This window comes from Syngnathoides biaculeatus, chromosome 4 (assembly GCF_019802595.1).
Source record: "Syngnathoides biaculeatus isolate LvHL_M chromosome 4, ASM1980259v1, whole genome shotgun sequence".
NCBI classification, from domain to species: Eukaryota; Metazoa; Chordata; class Actinopteri; order Syngnathiformes; family Syngnathidae; genus Syngnathoides; species Syngnathoides biaculeatus.
In genome coordinates this window covers 9,470,693-9,489,779 of record NC_084643.1, presented here as the reverse complement: position 1 = coordinate 9,489,779, position 19,087 = coordinate 9,470,693, and the positions used below count along the sequence as shown (strand labels likewise).

The following is a 19,087-nucleotide window of genomic DNA, read 5'->3' as shown; positions in this document are numbered from 1 at the left end:
CCAAAATATAACTGCAATGTGTCGCTCTCTCTCTCTCTCTCTCTCTCTCTCTCTCTCTCTCTGCAATGTGTCGCTCTATATATATATATATATATATATATATATTGTTTGCATAATAGTTACACCAGTGGTGTCAAACACAAGGCCAATCCCGGCTGTCATGGGGCAGGAGGGCGGGGTACACCCTGAACTGGTCGCCAGCCAATCGCAGGGCACATGGAGACAGACGGCAGTCGCACTCACAATCACACTAACGGGGCAATTTAGAGTGTCCAATCAATGCATTTTTTGGGGATGTGGGAGGAAACCGGAGTGCCCACCCGGAGAAAACCCACGCAGACATGGGGAGAACATGCAAACTCCACACAGGGAGGGCTGGGATTTGAACCCCCGGCCCTCAGAACTGTGAGGCCAACGCTCTACAGCTTCGGTACTGTGCCGCCTATAATTTCTTCTGAGCTTCTTATCCTCACGAGGGTCGCAGGAGTGCTGGAGCCAGTCCCAGCTATCTTCGGGCGGGAGGCGGGGTACACCCTGAACTGGCCGCCAGCTAATCGCAGGGCACATAGAGACAGACAAGAGTCGCACTCACAACCACACCTCGGGGCAATTTAGAGTGCCCAATCAATGAAGGTTTTGCGGATGTGGGAAGAAAACAAGTTCAAAACAATATTATCAGAAAAAAAGCTCATTCCACAACTTAGAACGCGAGATGAAACTAAATTATATCAAGTGAGCAATCTCCAATCTGAAATTCACTAGCCATGTCCGTCACACACACACACACCACACACACACACACACACACACACACACACGCACACACACTATTTATTTGCACAATCAAAGAGCAAGTGCAAAACTCTAGTGTTCATTTGAGTTCATCGTTGGTCCTCTTTCTCACACGATGAAGGTAAGAGGCTTAGCATGCTCATATTTCATACACACACATGCGCGCACTATATTAGTATGATACCTTTATGTGTTTTTTAGAACACAGCATGCTTCTGCGCAGTTGTGTTGCCATGGTTGCTGTTCCTATCCTGTCTCGAAAGGTACCTCCGCGTGCAACTTTTCATCCGTTGTTTTTATGTTTCGTGACACGTACGAGACAAATATGAATATTGATGAATTCCTCGCCAGGTCAAGTGAGGAGACGGTGCATTGCCAGTGGGGGCCATTTGAAGACTGGTCCGAGTGCGATGGCTGCACCCAGTTACAGGTCAGGCCGCATATCGACACTTATCAGAGATTTAAAAAAAAAAAAGTTATGCCAAGCTATGAAGTCTAAATAATGTTTAATTTCCATGTGTTGGATGTGGGACACTTTACAACTTCTTCACCCTAACCCTAACCCTAACCCTAACCCTGATCGTTGCACCGCATCTGGCACTACAGAGCAGAAGTCGAAGGATACTCGTGTATGCCCAGTTAAGAGGGAACCCGTGTGATGGGGATCGAACAGAGACCAGATCCTGCAACCCGACAAAGAGCTGCCCTCTAGCGGATGGATGTGGAAACAGGTTTCGCTGTCGATCAGGTCGGTTATAAATTCTGTGTGGCTGTAGTAAAGTGGAAGCGGAAATGAACTTGAGCTTACATTAAAATGATATTGATCTAACATTTTGACACTTTTGACCCATTATCCAAAATGCGACGAGTATCGTGTCAACATTTGGGCTGAGAGGCCACTCTGCCAGGAAGAAGCCATTTCTCAAAAAAACAAACAAACAGATTCCCGATTGCTAATACTGTACACTCGGGGACAAATTCCTTTTTTTGGAAGACATGCCCTGTGGTCTGACACAAGTAAAACTGAACTCTGACCTTTTTGAGCATTGTTGCGTTTGGAGGAAAGAAGGGGAAGCTCGCGAGCCTGAGAACACCGTCCCTACTATGAAATGAGGTTGTAGCAGCATTATGTCGTGGGGTTCTTTTGCTGAAGGATGCACGGATGCTCCTCACAAACTCAATTGCATCACGAGGAAAGAACATTTTATGGTAATACTGAAGCAACATTTCAAGACACCGGCCAGTTGGCTTGAGCGCAAATGGCTCTTCCAAATGGACAATGACTCGAAGCATGCTACCGAACATGGTTACCAAGTGACTTAAGGATAAGAACGTTTTGCCAAGTTTTGTTTTACGGTGGCCGTCGCAAAGCCCTGATCTGACTCCTATTGACACCGGTGGGACCCGAATAAGGATGTGCTCACGAGGCGGCCGACTACCGTGGCTCAAAGCAGTTCTCCCAATAGCAATGTCCCCAAATTTCTGCCAACTATTGTGTGAAGCTTGTGGGAGGATTTTCAAAATTCAGTGATGCCTCGGTTCTCGACCACAATCCGTTCCAGAAAACGGTTCGAAAAGTGAATTGTTCGAAAACCGAATCGATGTTTCCCAATACAATGAATGCAAAAAGAAATAATGCATTCCAAGCCCAAAAAATTTTGACTTTTTAAAGCATTTTTTTTTTTTTTTGCTTTTCCTGATATTAAACTGCACAGTAGAAATACGTGTAAAGAGTACATACTTTATATAATAAAATAATTGAATAAAGATATTTATTTTTCTACTTAAAATGTATGCTTTTAGTGGTAGAGTACGCTAGGCTGGGGGTGCATTGCCATATTCACATTCAAATAGAATTGAAGAGGGCAACATAGCGAACGTTTTAAAATGTTATGACCGGAAAGGCACGGAATTTGAAGTCGCATCAAATACCTGAAGCGTCTCTCGGCCTCCAGGGAAGTGCCTGAGCCGATCTCTGCTGTGTAACGGAGACTTGGACTGCGACGACGGCGACGACGAGCATGACTGCGATCATACCAGGAGATACATCACTTGTCCAAATGATCAACTCCCACCCAACATCGAGCTCCTGGGAACCGGGCAAGTGAAATTCTGTACATACGTGTGTGGATGAACGTGAGCTGAATCCCCTAAAACTTCTCAATTGGACGTGTTTACTCTAAGAATTCAGTTTTTTACCTTCAAATGTCCGAACCATTTTGGGCAAGTCTAAACATATGTTTTACTTAGCATTCGAATACTGTACTTACTTGGCCGAATAACATTTGATCGTTTGATTTTGTTTTTGTTTGAATTATGTTTATAGACAGAATTGTAGCAATTACAGTGTTTACTTGTCCTTTCTCTGCAGGTTTGATGTGGTGTCAGGAACGAGCCGTGGCAGTGTCATCGACACAAAAAGTTTTGGGGGCCGGTGTCGCTCCTTTTACAGTGGCTTTCACAAGGCTTTATTCCGACTCCCTCTAAGTACCACCCAGTTGATATTCAAGGTTGGTCACTTCAACGTGCCCGCGAATCTGCGATCCAACGAGATAAGGGAATCGTATTGAATTGTTTTTGCCAAAGTTTGTCTCTCTGCGTATTGTACAGCCAAAACTGTTGTGCAATCGGCTTTCCCAGGAAAGCACGACCAACGGGATCAGAATGCAACGAACGCAAGGTCATGGGGGATCTTTTTTTTTTCTTTTCTGGGGCAGATGTTTTCGATTCTCTGTAGCTTTATAACAAAATGATGAGTTAGGGAACTCTTCTGTGGATTTTTACATTTAAAAATATTGATTAGTGATAGTGCATAGAAATACTTTTCCTATCATAGGAAACATTTCAGAAAATTACACTCTGAACTTCCGTCCGCCCATTTTCTGAGCTGCTTATCCTCACGAGGGTCGCAGGATTGCAGGAGCATATCCAAGCTGTCAACAGGCAAGAGGCGGGGTACACCCTGAACTTGTTGCCAGGCAATCGCAAGGCACATGGAGACAAACAGCCGCACTCACAATCACACCTAGGGGCAATTTAGAGTGTCCAGTTAATGTTGCATGTTTTTGGGATGTGGGAGGAAACCGGAGTGCCCACCCGGAAAAAACCCACGCAAGGACAGGGAGAACATGCGGGGTCGGGATTGAACCCCGGGTACTCAAATCTGTGAGGCCAACGCTCTAAACATTTTCACAGCCTGCCGCCTACTCTCAAGCTTGTAATGTGTAAAGTTAAGTTAAAAAAAAAAAAAACATAGATCAATTCAAAATAAAAAAATTAAACTAAATAAAAAATACAAATTGGAAATACATATGAAGTTCAATTTTTAGTCAAAGTGTATTTGTTGTTGTTATGTTTAATAATAGTGAGTGAATTAAATAAAATGCATAGAAAGCATAAAATGAATAGAAATACCCAAAATAGTGTATTTTGGTTATACATAAGTTGATTAAAAAAAACTACAAATATGTAAAAAAACTAAATAAATACATGTATTAAAGGTCCCCTTCCATTCCTGTTTTTCTATGCAATTTTGATTTCCTTCGCAACATAATTTAAGTTGGAAATGTCTAAAATGCTATTCGGATTCCTCATTATGTGACGTAAATGGGCTTTGTTCTGATTGGATCACTCTTTCTCCCCAATTTAAATATGGGCTGAAATCCGTACAGCTTCCCGAGAACCCCTAAGCTGCCCAACAAGGTGCCTCAACATAAAATAAACAATGTTCAGCAACGTTGAAGCAACGATCGCCCAAAACAAACAAAACAATTGCCGTTTCTGAAGAATTCATCTTTGTCCGCGTGGGCTGTCCTTCAAAAATGAATAAACGCCATAGTTGTACTACTGAATTCCATCCGAGGGGGCGACAGAACTGACAATTACTGCTTGAATTAAAAGCTGCGGCGTTCGTGATTATAACGGAAATGAATGCTTGTCTCCAGGTTAATGTGGAAAGTGAGTTCAGCGAGGAGACGTTCACCAGTCCATGGCAATACGCGAAGGAAATGTCTGCAAGTGGATTACACCCTCGTGACCTTCGTCTGACAAGTGACATGACTCAGGTATGATGAAAAAATGAAAGTCAGACATCAGAGACTGAATTGCCTTCATGGAGTACTCAACATGGCCCAAAACTAACCATTGGAACTTTCCGACTGGCGATCTTAAGCCCCCCCCCACACCTTAGCTACATTTCTCATGTCCCACAAGCTTCGAAAATGGCGACTGAACAGAACAGGTTTGAAGTGGATTCTCTATCGCAGTTAATATTGTGGTATGTTTTTTGCCAAATGCGTCAGAATTGTCCAACAGAGTTCTAGAGAGAGGTCTCAATTGTTTCACGCAAGGATATGTACACAGAATTAAGATCTTGGACGGAGCAGGACGCAATGTCAGAGTTACAGCGAAACGTTGCCGATCGATGCAAAAAAAGTTTGAAGCCTCGCAAACTTCATATTGAATTCCAACAGGATAAAATAGTGGAATCGTACTGCGCATGTAAAGCAGGGTGAGTACTGTTTACTTGGAAAGATGACGAGTAATATCGGTGTCGTCTTTATAAGTGAGTTAGGTTCGATTCTCTACAAATGCATTTCAACAATGGTGATTAACTGAAGTCAGTATCGTAGTCACCAGATGAAAAACTTTTGATTTGGCCCGTAACCGAACCCAGTGCTCTGTCTTAAAAGTCTGATGTCATCCAAATAGGCAAATAGGCATTTCTCTTGCATGAGACATCGCGCATTTACGTATCACTAACCCGACTCTTCGGCATAAAACATGACACACTTCATTCAGCAGGTCAGTGACACACAAACAAAGTGAAAGTTGCTCTCCTGCAATGTATAAAGCACTGATAATAATGAAATCAAACTCAGAGAAGATACTTCTCCCTCACGTACCTTGGAACATAAATCCTTGTGTTTGTTGATATTGTCCACATTTGCGCTCTTCCGCGAGCCTTAATCCATCGTTAGCCACTTCGTCAACGGTGTTTTAGGCTTTGGAAAATGAATCACTCTAGCCGAATATCTTTCATCAGAATTGCACGTTCCCCAAGCGCATCTCAGGACCATTTTCTTTGTAACATTAACTTTTCCAAGCGCACGCTATTGACAACCAACATTTCTTGTGGGAAGAATACGGCGAGAGGAGCGTGTCAAGGCAGGGGTTAAGACAATGCGGCTATCTGATTGGCTATTATTGAACGAGTGATTGACAGGTCGGAAAGGTCCATTTTGGCAAACGCTGTGTATCCAACATTTTTCTATCCCTTCCATGATTACGTGGATATTTGATTTCAAAATCTGTCGGTGGCAATGAATGAGTTTCGAGGGTTCTCGGCAAAACGAAAGAGGAATTGTATTCACGTTGATTTGGCTCTTTCTAGGAGCACAAAATGCTGGTTTCAAAATCTATCATGGAGGTGGCCCAATTTCAAGCAGAGTCTCCCCAGTACATCCCCTTAACCGAGAGCTTTTGGAAGGCCTTGGCCCAACTGCCGCTGGTCTACAACTACGCCGCCTACAGGAAGTTGCTGGAGACTTTTGGAACACACTATTTCTCGGAAGGAGGCTTGGGAGGCGTCGTCACAGTGTTTGCCGCCGCCACTCCGGAAATGCAGAGACAGAAGTGTAAGGGTTGTGTTCATTTCGCGACCTGACTCATAAATTGTCAGCTTGCGTTCATGTTTGGGCTTTGCGTTACAAGCAGCGGCGGAATTGGTCCTCAGTGTGGATTTATTTGACTTAATCCACCTCTTTGTAGCTGTAGCAACACGTCACATTTACAAAACCCGAAAAACGCTGTAGAAAAATGCAATACAACAGCACGTAACTACGGCGCAGTTCAGAATCAACCTTTCTCGAACAACGTGCCAAAAACAAAACACTTACACGAAATGCACAATATTTACCAAAGATGCTGTGCGAGAACGTGTTTTGCTATTCCCAAATTTTTGCTCTGACCAACCAATCGGTGGAGAGTAAAAATTCTGCCGTGGCCCCTGCGAGAACGAAAGCTGCTAAATAAACGGTTCCGTTGTTATTACAGTATAGTTAACGTGACGTCAGCCTTACTACTTAATCTGTAGCAGAATCTGGGCAGATTAGATTGACATAGCGACACATAGGGGTCCAAAATCTGTCCAGAAAAAAAAAAAATAAAAATCTCACATTCACATACAATGACCAGAACCAGTGCAAGTTTACAAAATGAAGAGAAGAGAGAATTGGGACTAAATACTAATGCTATCATTTCAAAGTTGCTGGAAGAGGCTTTGAAGCGCAGCAGCTGAAAGTGGAAGGAGGAGATGTCAAGATCATTTCCACGATGCAGAAAGACGATTCCAAAGGCTGGGACGTGTCCGCCGAGTGGACCCGCTCCCTGCGCTCACACCCAAAAGTCATCAGACCGAAGGTAAGTGAACGAGCGCCACGCCCCAAATAGATTCCTCAGTTTTAGTTTCGGGTTGTGGGGGACTGCAACATATGAATCCCGTTCTTATCTAAGACGGATGACAAAACACATCACCTGAACAGTGGGCGTGGTATCTGTAAAGCTGAAGTTTACAGTGGCGTTTGAAGAGAATGTGTACGCACAAAAAAATCCCATTCATTGTGATACACAAAATGCCATGTACTCATTTAATGTGGTTGAATATGTGCATGAAACAATTTCAAAAAATGCCTCGTGACGATGACTGATAGGTCTGATTATTGATATGCGGTTCAAATATTACTCAGTTCGACTCAACTTTATATTCCGCTTGCACAATATTCACCCTGGTTTGTTGGTTTTAATGCACATTCAAGTTTGAGACCATTTTATTTCATTCCTTGATTCGAAATACATATTTGTGAAAATATGAACCATATAAGTATGAATGTCTCCACCGTATCTTTGGTCAGCTGAGGCGGCTGTCAGAGCTGGTTAAGGAGGTTCCGTGCGGCGAGCTCAAGAGGTTTAACCTGGACCGGGCCTTGGAGGAGTACCTTCGCGAGAGCGACGCGTGCCACTGCCGTCCTTGTGGGAACAACGGCCTGGCTGTCATGGAGGAAGGCCTGTGCAAGTGTATTTGCAAGCCCGGCACGTCAGGGCCGGCCTGTGAGAACGGACTTGAGAGGACGGGTCAGCAACGTGGGTTTAATACCTTGTTTTATTTTTGTCACATTTATGTACCGGTGGACAAAAGGATGATGGTTACATGAAGTTACAAAAGACAAAAATCCTCTCAGGGCATCGTTATTGCAAAGCGGTACCGATTTTTAATTACCGTTTAACACCAAATCCTTTATAAATGCTTCACTATTGTGTTTCATTTTATCAATAACATGAGTACGTATACAAGTGAAGATCAATGTTGTGTACATTATGAGATAAAGATGCACATTTGAAACTACATATTCCTTTTCCACAATACGTTCTACGGCAGAGGTGCTCAATGCATCGATCGCGAGGCAGTCTTGGTCGATCGCGGGACGGCGTGCCGAAAAAAAAAAAAAGAAGTCAGCCAATGTTCCCTCTAAACTCCGCGCCTGCGCAATTGTGCACCACTGATACAGTCTCTTCGCAGATATTGTGCATTGCGCGCAAAAAAAAAAGAGATTCAATGAGTGAGGGATGACTGGTTGTTACATCCAACAGCACAATTCACATACGGACTGTAAAAATTGAAAAGATGAAGCCACTGGCTTCTTTTAGGCAGCAATCGGAAATTTCTCTAACATCTAACAACTACCGCTGCTCCATCACACTCTCTTTGTCCTAGCTTACCTTACACCCCCGCTCTTAAAGACGTACACTCATAATTACAAATGTTACGCAGCCCGTCAATGTGTGTTATAATGACAGCGTCCACCACCGCCGCTTTAGTTAGCAACACAGTCTGGGCAACGTAGAGCAAAGACGAGCTAGACATGGCGCTCATGTTTACTTTCGGTATTAATGGAGAAAGTTAAAAAAGAAATTGTGTTGTTTTAAGACGCAATGACTGTCGCAGTATGTGAACGATCAAAGAAAAAGTGGTTAAACTCTTTTTCGAGTGGGAAAGTCCGGTCTCAACCCAAAGTAGAATGTGCAGGATGAGATGTGTGTAAATGGTTTGGGAGCATTAACATCACCCCCCCCCCCCCCCCCGCCCTCCAAGATGAAAAAAAAAAAAAATTATGCACCACTGGTGTACGGAATCGAGCGTGCTGTAGTAGTGGTTAGCATCTCTGTGTCACAGTTGTCAGGTCCTGGATTTGAATCTCGGCTGCAGCTTTCCCCGTCTCATGTGGTCTCTCGAATGAGAGTGCTGGTAATAGTAGTAGTAATGGTGCTAGTGGCAGTATTTTAGTTGTATAACCCCAGCTAATAAGCATACTCTATGTCACCACTAGTAGCACCAGTAGAAGCTTTTCAACCCCACAAAAGATGTATAAGTAATAGATTAGTAATAGATGCCATGAGCACTATTAAAGTTCTCAGTTTGCACACATAGTTACACGACAGTTACTTGCAAAACACCGATATGCAAAATCTTAATCTTTTGTTTTGCTTCTTTGGCTTCTTGCTTGGAAATTTCTTTGAATTCCTCCCATATGCTGTTCATGTATTTGTTTTTACTTTGTTGGTTGCTTGCCTTAATGTTCATACGAGTACAGTGTACTTGTTTATATGTGAATATTCCTGCTAAGACAATCTCATTTCCCTCATGGAGTAAATACAGTATGTTTATAGTAGTAGTGGTTGAAAGCATATTTGGGAATTCAAACCAAAGTCGCCACACTCCCAGAAAACGCAGGACAGCAGCACGCTCAACTACAAGTACAAGTACAAGTACGAGAAGAAAAAGTTCCCAAATAAAGTTCGTCATTGCATAAGGAAGGCCGCAGTATTTGTTTTGTCACCGTGTTTGCAGAAACGGACGTGACTGACGGCAGCTGGTCCTGCTGGTCCGCGTGGTCCGCGTGTTCCGGGGGTCAGAAGTCGCGAAGCCGCTCGTGCTCCCACCCCCCTCCCCGGGGTACCGGCCAGCTGTGTAAAGGCCACAGCGTCGACACCGCGTTTGACTGCGACCACACGGAGCACTTCAAGTCATTCACCTTCGACTTTTCAATCTTTCATATTTCATATTTTCAGAATTCATAATAATAAAAAAAAAGCTTTGTTGTGCTTTTTTATTTTCACCAGAATATCGGAGCCCCAATGCCTTGAACCAACAGCACCAGCAATACCAACATGTGGGACTCCGCCTGCGCTCGTCAATGGCTACGTTCTGGTAAAGTACGACTCAGACCCATTTGCAGTTCCCTAGTCACAACATCACACGTTTGGTTTTTGTGCTCTTTTTTTAAAAACCTGATGCCACACTGGCTGCAAAGATAACAGTAATTGGTGTCAAGGAAGTATGTTGAAGAGATACATCTGGACAGAGAGACTAACATCTTTGTGTGATGAGGTAGAGCTACGTGGACACTTATTGAGCTTTTTTTGAAAAAAAAAAAATCTGCCATTTATTTTTTAACATAATGTTGCTAAATGAATTTTGCGTTATCCTTCCATCCTTCCATTTTGTATCACTTCTCCAGGTCGGGTCGCGGGGAAGTAGCTTCAGCAGAGATACCCAGACTTCCCTTTCCCCAGCCACTTCTTCCAGCTCTTCTGGAGGGATTCCGAGGCGTTCCCAGGCCAGCCGAGAGACATAGTCTCTCCAGCGTGTCCTGGATCCTCCCCAAGGTCTCTTTGCGGTGGGACGTGCCCAGAACACCTCACCGGGGAGGCGTCCGGGAGGCATCCGGATCAGATGCCCCAGCCACCTCATCTTGGCTCCTCTCAATGCGGAGGAGCAGCGACTCGAAACTGAGTTCTTCCCGGATGACCGAGCTTCTCTAAGGGAGAGCCCGGATACCCTGCGGAGGAAATTCATTTCGGCCGCTTGTGTCTGGAATCTTGTTCTTTCAGTCACGACCCACAGCTCATGCCCATAGGTGAGGGTAGGAACGTAGATCCACTGGTAAATTGAGAGTTTGGCCTTTCGACTTAGCTCCCTCTTCACCACAATGGACTGATACAAAGTCCGCATCCGAGCAGACGCTGCACCGATCCGTCTGTCGATCTGTACTTCCCTCACTCATGAACAAGACCCCAAGATACTTGAACTCCTCCACTTGGGGCAGGATCTCATCCCCGACCCAGAGAGGGCACGCCACCCTTTTCTGACTGAGGACCATGGTCTCAGATTTTGAGGAGCTGATTCTCATCCCAGCCACTTCAGACTCTGCTGCGAACCAATCCAGCGAGCGTTGGAGAGCACGGCCTGATGAAGCCATCAGAATCGCATCATCTGCAAAGAGCCGAGATGCGATGCTGAGGCCACCGAACCGGACAGCCTCTTTGCCTCGGATGCACTTGGAAATTTTATCCATAAAAGTTGTGAACAAAATCAGTGACAACGGGCAGCCTTGGTGGAGTCCAAGGAAATGAGTCCGACTTATTGTCGCCAATGCGGACCAAACTCTGACAGCGGTCGTTTGCATTATTTAAAAGAATCGGGGACCATAGTTTGTGGTGTAGTTACCGTTTCAATAATAATATGTAATAATAATTATCATAATAATAGCCCTACTTGTTTAGAAAAGCAGCTTACATTCTCATTTATGAAGTTCTATTGTATGTTTATGCAATTCTGTGCTATTTTGAGTCTTTCATTCTTAAAAAAAAAAAAAAGTTACAAAAAATGTTGTATTATGGGGGGGGGGGGGCAGAACTGAATCATGTCATTTCAATGAATTTGATCCTTCCTGACAGGAACCAAAAGATGTGTACCTTGTGGGTAGCGAGGTTGAATACAAATGCACCGGCCAGTACCACCTCTTTGGACAGAACATGTTGGAATGTTCAGCCAATCAAAAGTGGTCCGCCATGCCAGGATTGTGCAACTGTGAGCGCATTGTCATGGATTTATTGATGTTTTTCTTTTCGCCGTGTCATCGTCGTCGTTTGGTGATTTGTTGCGTTCAACTTTTGGTTGTCCTTCCAGGGCCGAGGTGCAAGCTGTGGTCCCTCGCTCATGACATCATCGTCCACCCGCTGGAGGCGTCCTACGGCATCGGAGAGACGGTGACCCTGTCTTGCCCTCGGGGAAAACAACTTCTGGGTGACTCCAGGATTGTTTGTGACAGCAAAGTCAAGTTCTCTCCAGACCCTACAAATTTTGAATGCAGTGAAGGTACATTTAGCCAGCCAGCCGTTGCCACTCATATTTGCTGTGTTTGGAATTATAGTCGCGTGTTTCGAAGGAGCTGCGTGGAAACGAGACCAGAACAAACAAACAAAACACACAAGATTGAGGGGGAGCGAACTACACGGTGGAACTAGATGACCTTGTGTCAGCCCTAACGTCTTCATTTTGGGATCACTGAATTGATCCGGGAATTAGGACATTACAGCCAATCAATCGAACCGATATAGTCCGGTTACCCTCTAGTGGCACTTCAAAGAATTACTGCAGACTACGGTTCAGTTGTCCATCCATTTTCACAAGGGTCGCGGGGAGCGCTGGGGCCTATCCCAGCTGTCAACGGGCGGGGTACACCCTGAACTGGTCGCCAGCCAATCCCAGGGCACGTGGAGACAAACAGCCGCACTCACAATCACACTTCGGGGCAATTTAGAGTGTCCAATGAATGTCGCATGTTTTTTGGGGGGGATATTGGAGTGGCCGGAGGAAACCAGCGCAGGCACGGGGAGAACATGCAAACTCCACAACTGGCGGGTCCGGAATTGAACCCGGGGACCTCCGAACTGCGAGGCCAACGCTTTTCCAGCTGTTCCACCGTGCCGCCTGGTGCAGTTGTGTCATTAAAATAAAAAATCCAAAAAACTCAAGATTAACATAAAGTTACAGGGGCTTACAACAATAATGTTAATGTTGTACTTTTTGGGAATAAAATCTCATTTTTGATGAACACTTGGGCCTTAGGTGGTGTAAAAATTTCGAGGAAGTGCCCACACACATATTATCTGACCTTCTCTTTGATTAGATTGTGCAGATTTGCCTCACGTTCTGGCTGCGAGACCGTTTTCGATTTCTGTGTTATTTAAAGTGATCACGCAGCAGCGGCAGCAGCCTCGGCGAAAGGGACGTTTTGCCCGCACGACGCCCTGTGAGCCTTGGGAGAAGCTGGATGGAGGAAAATGTCTTTGTAAGATGCCCTTCGAGTGCAGGTAGGGGGATTTTCAGATGCTGCGTGACAATATGACGAGCGATTGTGAAGGTAGGGGTGGAACTTGCACAAGTTGCGTTGTGGTGTGGTGTGGTGGTGCTAGTAATTGTACTGTCGTAGTGGTAAAAGTAGTGGGGGTGTTTGCCATATACGCAGTAGTAGTGCTTGCTGTTGTGGGATCCAATATAGTAGCGGTCATAGTAGTAGTGGTAGTAGTGGAAGTAATAGTTGTAGTTTATATAGGTGTACACACAGTGCACATGGACTACAGCAGGGGTCACCAACGCGGTGCCCGCGGGCGAATGGTAGCCCGCCAGGACTATGTAAGGCGCCCGCGAGGTTTGTTCTAAAAATACCGTAGGCCACAAATTGTTACTATTATTTGTGCTTTAAAGTGTGAATCTGACTTGCTTACGTGAATTTAAAATTTTAAAACACCCGCAATCAATTAAAACAAAAATATTTGATGTACGTGTAATGAACTGAGTCTGAAATTTGCCGCAATCAGGTCACGTAGCCCTTCATACGATCGGTGCTCACGAAGTAGCCCTCAGCCTCAAAAGGGTTGCTGAGCCCTGGACTACAGCGTACTAGTAGACTAGTAGTAGTCTTACCAGTCACTCTTCCACTACCGCCTAACTTTACTGCACTAGAAGAATGAAGGCGGTACACTAGTATAACAGGTGCGAGTCATGTGTTCACAACAGCTGCGTGCTACTAGTACTAATAGTGGCATGCAATTCTGCTGCTGTTTAGAAGTACTAGTAGCACACAAATGTCTTCTTGTGAACACATGGCCAAAATATTTAGGTTTTCTACTAGTGCCCCACCCTTTTTTCTATATATGTGTAGAAATGTTGTAGTCGTAAGGATAAAGTATGTCCTAGTACCGATACCCGATATTGAAGAATGTTCAAACAGATGTCCTTTCAGCGGTGGTACTAGTATCGGAGCAGTAGTGGTGGAAATGGTAGCGTGCTAGTGCGGTAGAAGTAGTTAATATTTATTTCTGTATTTTTTTGTCGCTGTGGTCAGGCCTTCTTTGGAAGTGTGCGCCACCCACGTTTCCAGCGGCAGGTCGGTTGTCCTCAGCGTGTGCGAACTCCACTCGCTGAGATGTTTGAACGTCAACGTCGAGTTAGCGCCGGACAGCGCCTGCAAGTGGCCGCAGCGCAGCACAACCTCAAGCTGCGCCCGCTGTCCGATGTGGCAAACCTGCGACGGTGAGCACTTCAAATATGTTCTTCAAAACCTCAAGAAAATACACAAATGCACATTCTTTGACCTTTCTTATAGAGCACGGCGGGGAGTGTCGTTGTAAGGACCGCGCAGAGTGTCGGACTGCGGGGTTCGAATTGTGCGTCCGCACCGGCGAGGAGGCTCCTGCCACGGGAAGCATGAATGAATGTGAAGTAGGTCGAAGGCGCTGCAAAGGAGAAAAAGTCTCTGTCGTGGATATCGTGCCCTGTGACGCTGAAAGACGCGGGGAGACGGAATGAATGACCGACTTCAAAATTCAAATAAATAACCGCAACAGCAATCAACAATGGATTTCTTTTCTGCACGGTGAACGTGAGTGAGTCCATGACTATTTGCACGCTGCAGGTGGGAGTTAGCGTGTACTGTACATACAGTATGTGGAAATCGTAATTAGTCAACCCAACCAAAGAGTTTGAAAGAGCCAAAAAACGAATATGACCTAAAAATCATCACTGCAACAATTGTCAATCAACAAGTGATGTTGTGATCAACAAAAATTTTGCTCTTCAGAACAGCATCAAATGCAATCATCTAAAGCAGGGGTGCCCGGACTTTTTTTTAGATTTGGAACGGATTATTTCTTTTTCCGTTCTTTGTAATTGGAAACATTGGTTTGGTTCTTGAACAAATCACTTCTCGAAAAACATTTTTTTTTAGTGTTGGAACAGATTATTTATTTTTCCACTCATTGTAATGGGAAACATTGGTTTGGTTCTTGAACAAATCACTTCTTGAAAAACAATTTTTTTTTTTTGGCTTTGAACAGATTATTTCTTGTTCCATTCATTGTAATGGGAAACATTGATTCGTTTTTTGAACAAATCACTTCTCGAAAAACAATTTTTTGGGGGGGCCTTGGAACGGATTATTTTTTGTTCCATTCATTATAATGGGAAAGATTAATTTGGTTTTCGAACAAATCACTTCTCAAAAAAATCCACATTTTTTAGGTTTGGAACGGATTATTTCTTTTTCATTGATTTTAATGGGAAACATTGATTCTGTTTTTTAAAAAAATCACTTCTCGAAAAAAAAATTGTCTTGGAACTGATTATTTCTTGTTCCATTCATTATAATGGGAAACATTGATTTGATTTTCAAACAAATCACTTCTGAAAAAAAAATCCAATTTTTTTAGGCTTGGAATGGATTATTTTTTTTTTTTACAATGATTGTAATGGGAAACAATGATTCGGTTTTAGAAAAAAATCACTTCTTGAAAAAAATCCAATTTTTTTAGCCTTGGAACGGATTATTTATGATTTCATTCATTGTAATGGGAAACATTGATTTGGTTTTCGAACAAATCACTTATCGAAAAAAATCCACATTTTTTTAGGTTTGGAACAGATTATTTCTTTTTCCATTCATTGTAATGGGAAACCTTGATTCGGTTTTCGAACAAATCCCTTATGATGTTTTTTTTTTTTCCATCACGGCACGCCATCACGACCGACCAAAATCAACGCACTGATCTAAATGATTGACAGTTTGGATCACTGTTCCTCAGCAACCTTTTTTCTTCTTCTTTTGGACTGGAGTGCCTCATCCCAAACGTCTTCACCGACGGTTTGTCTCCACCCACTGGACGTTATAAAAAAAAGGGAAAATAAACAATCCAGTTGTCTCTTCATTTCCTTAACAACAAATTTTATTGACAAAGTAAAATGATCTTCTGTACCTCATCCGCATGTACTTAACTGTTGAAAAAACAGTTTTAGAAAAAAATCACTTCTTGAAAAAAATCCAATTTTTTTAGCCTTGGAACGGATTATTTATTTTTTCATTCATTGTAATGGGAAACATTGATTTGGTTTTCGAACAAATCACTTATCGAAAAAAATCCACAATTTTTAGTGTTGGAACAGATTATTTCTTTTTCCACTCATTCTAATGGGAAACATTGATTCGGTTTTCGAACAAATCACTTCTCGAAAAAATCTAAATTTTTTAGGCTTGAAACGGATTATTTCTTGTTCCATTCATTGTAATGGGAAACATTGATTTGGTTGTCAAACAAGTCACATCGAAAAAAAATAAATTTTTTAGGTTTGGAAGAGATTATTTCTTTTTCCATTCATTGTAAATCGGGAAACCTTGATTAATTTTTAGAACAAATCCCTTCTCGTGTTTTTTTTTTCCCTCACGGCACGCCATCGCGATCGAGCAAAATCGACGCATTGATCTTAAGCGATTGACGGTCCTTTGGATCACGGTTCCTCAGCGACCTTTTTTCTTCTTCTTTTGGACTGGAGCGCCTCATCCCAAACGTCTTCAGCGACGGTTTGTCTCCACCCAGTGTAAATAGTGACAATGTAAAATGATCTCCTGTACTTCATCTGCGTGTACTTAACTGTAAAAAGAAAAAAAATTAGGGTTGGAACAGATTATTTCTGTTTCCACTCATTTTAATGAGAAACATTGATTCGGTTTTTGTACAAATCACTTCTCGTAAAACTTTTTTTTTTTTTTGGCTTGGAACGGGTTATTTCTTGTTCCATTCATTGTAATGGGAAACATTGATTTGGTTTTCAAACAAATCACTTCTCGAAAAACTAATATTTTAGGCTTGAAATGGATTATTTCTTGTTCCATTCAATGTAATGGGAAACATTGATTTGGTTTTCGAAGAAATCATTTATAAAAAAAAAAATCAAAATTTTTGAGGTATGGAACAGATTATTTCTTTTTCCACTCATTGTAATGGGAAACCTTGATTCTGATGTTGTTTTTTTTTCTCTCACGGCACGCCAATGTGATCGACGCATTGATCTATAGCCATTGACGGGGAAATTAAACAATACGTCTTCAGCGACGGTTTTGTCTCCAACCGGTGGACGTTGTAAAAAAAGGGAAAATAAACAATCGAGTCGTCTCTTCATTTCCATAACAAAATTTTTTATTGACAATGTAAAATGATCTCCTGTACTTCATCCGCGTGTACTTAACTGTAGAAAAAAAAATAGTGTTGGAACAGATTATTTATTTTTCCACTCATTGTAATGGGAAACATTGATTCGGTTCTTCAACAAATCACTTCTCGAAAAACAATTTTTTTTTGGCTTGGAACAGATTATTTATTTTTCCACTCATTGTAATGGGAAACTTTGATTCGGTTCTTGAACAAATCACTTCTCGACAAACACTTTTTTTTGGCTTGGAACAGATTATTTCTTTTTCCATTCATTGTAATGGGAAACCTTGATTCGGTTTTCGAACAGATCCCTTCTGACTTCTTTTTTTTTTTCCATCACGGCACGCCATTGCGATCGACCAAAATCACCGCATTGATCTAAAACGATTGACGGTTCTTTGGATCACTGTTCCTCAGCGACCTTTTTTCTTCTTCTTTTGGACTGGAGCGCCTCATCCCAAACGTCTTCAGCGACGGTTTGTCTCCACCCAGTGTAAATAGTGACAATGTGAAATGATCTCCTGTACTTCATCTGCGTGTACTTAACTGTAAAAAGAAAAAAAATTAGGGTTGGAACAGATTATTTCTGTTTCCACTCATTTTAATGAGAAACATTGATTCGGTTTTTGTACAAATCACTTCTCGTAAAACTTTTTTTTTTTTTTGGCTTGGAACGGGTTATTTCTTGTTCCATTCATTGTAATGGAAACATTGATTTGGTTTTCGAACAAATCACTTCTCGAAAAACTAATATTTTAGGCTTGAAATGGATTATTTCTTGTTCCATTCAATGTAATGGGAAACATTGATTTGGTTTTCGAAGAAATCATTTATAAAAAAAAAAAATCAAAATTTTTGAGGTATGGAACAGATTATTTCTTTTTCCACTCATTGTAATGGGAAACCTTGATTCTGATGTTGTTTTTTTTTCTCTCACGGCACGCCAATGTGATCGACGCATTGATCTATAGCCATTGACGGGGAAATTAAACAATACGTCTTCAGCGACGGTTTTGTCTCCAACCGGTGGACGTTGTAAAAAAAGGGAAAATAAACAATCGAGTCGTCTCTTCATTTCCATAACAAAATTTTTTATTGACAATGTAAAATGATCTCCTGTACTTCATCCGCGTGTACTTAACTGTAGAAAAAAAAATAGTGTTGGAACAGATTATTTATTTTTCCACTCATTGTAATGGGAAACATTGATTCGGTTCTTCAACAAATCACTTCTCGAAAAACAATTTTTTTTGGCTTGGAACAGATTATTTATTTTTCCACTCATTGTAATGGGAAACTTTGATTCGGTTATTGAACAAATCACTTCTCGACAAACACTTTTTTTTGGCTTGGAACAGATTATTTCTTTTTCCATTCATTGTAATGGGAAACCTTGATTCGGTTTTCGAACAGATCCCTTCTGACTTCTTTTTTTTTTTCCATCACGGCACGCCATTGCGATCGACCAAAATCACCGCATTGATCTAAAACGATTGACGGTTCTTTGGATCACTGTTCCTCAGCGACCTTTTTTCTTCTTCTTTTGGACAGGAGCGCCTCATCCCAAACGTCTTCAGCGACGGTTTGTCTCCACCCGGTGGACGATGTAAAAAAAAAAGGTCAAATAAACAATCAAGTCGTCTCTTTATTCCCAAAATAAAAAAAATTATTGACAATGTAAAATGATCTCCTTTACTTCATCCGCGTGTACTTAACTGTAGAAAAAAAATGTTTTTAGTGTTGAAACAGATTATTTATTTTTCCACTCATTGTAATGGGAAACATTGATTCGGTTTTTGAACAAATCACTTCTCGAAAAAAAAAAACACATTTTTTAGGCTTGGAGCGGATTATTTCTTTTTCCATTCATTGTAATGGGAAACCTTGATTTGGTTTTCGAATAGAATAA

General features: G+C 42.3%; 1 protein-coding gene across 1 annotated transcript; it reads left to right on the top strand.

Moving 5' to 3' along the window:
• The first annotated feature begins 875 nt into the window (after nucleotides 1-875).
• On the top strand, nucleotides 876-14,808 carry c7a (complement component 7a). Its single transcript, XM_061817465.1, has 17 exons — nucleotides 876-913; nucleotides 994-1,055; nucleotides 1,144-1,222; nucleotides 1,399-1,540; nucleotides 2,748-2,892; nucleotides 3,164-3,302; nucleotides 4,737-4,856; nucleotides 6,185-6,428; nucleotides 7,058-7,212; nucleotides 7,704-7,932; nucleotides 9,698-9,872; nucleotides 9,970-10,057; nucleotides 11,587-11,719; nucleotides 11,819-12,007; nucleotides 12,885-13,005; nucleotides 14,040-14,227; nucleotides 14,301-14,808. Exons 1-17 carry the CDS (start codon nucleotides 908-910, stop codon nucleotides 14,501-14,503), a joined length of 2,418 nt encoding a protein of 805 aa, XP_061673449.1. The 5' UTR covers nucleotides 876-907; the 3' UTR covers nucleotides 14,504-14,808.
• Nucleotides 14,809-19,087: the final 4,279 nt, after the last annotated feature.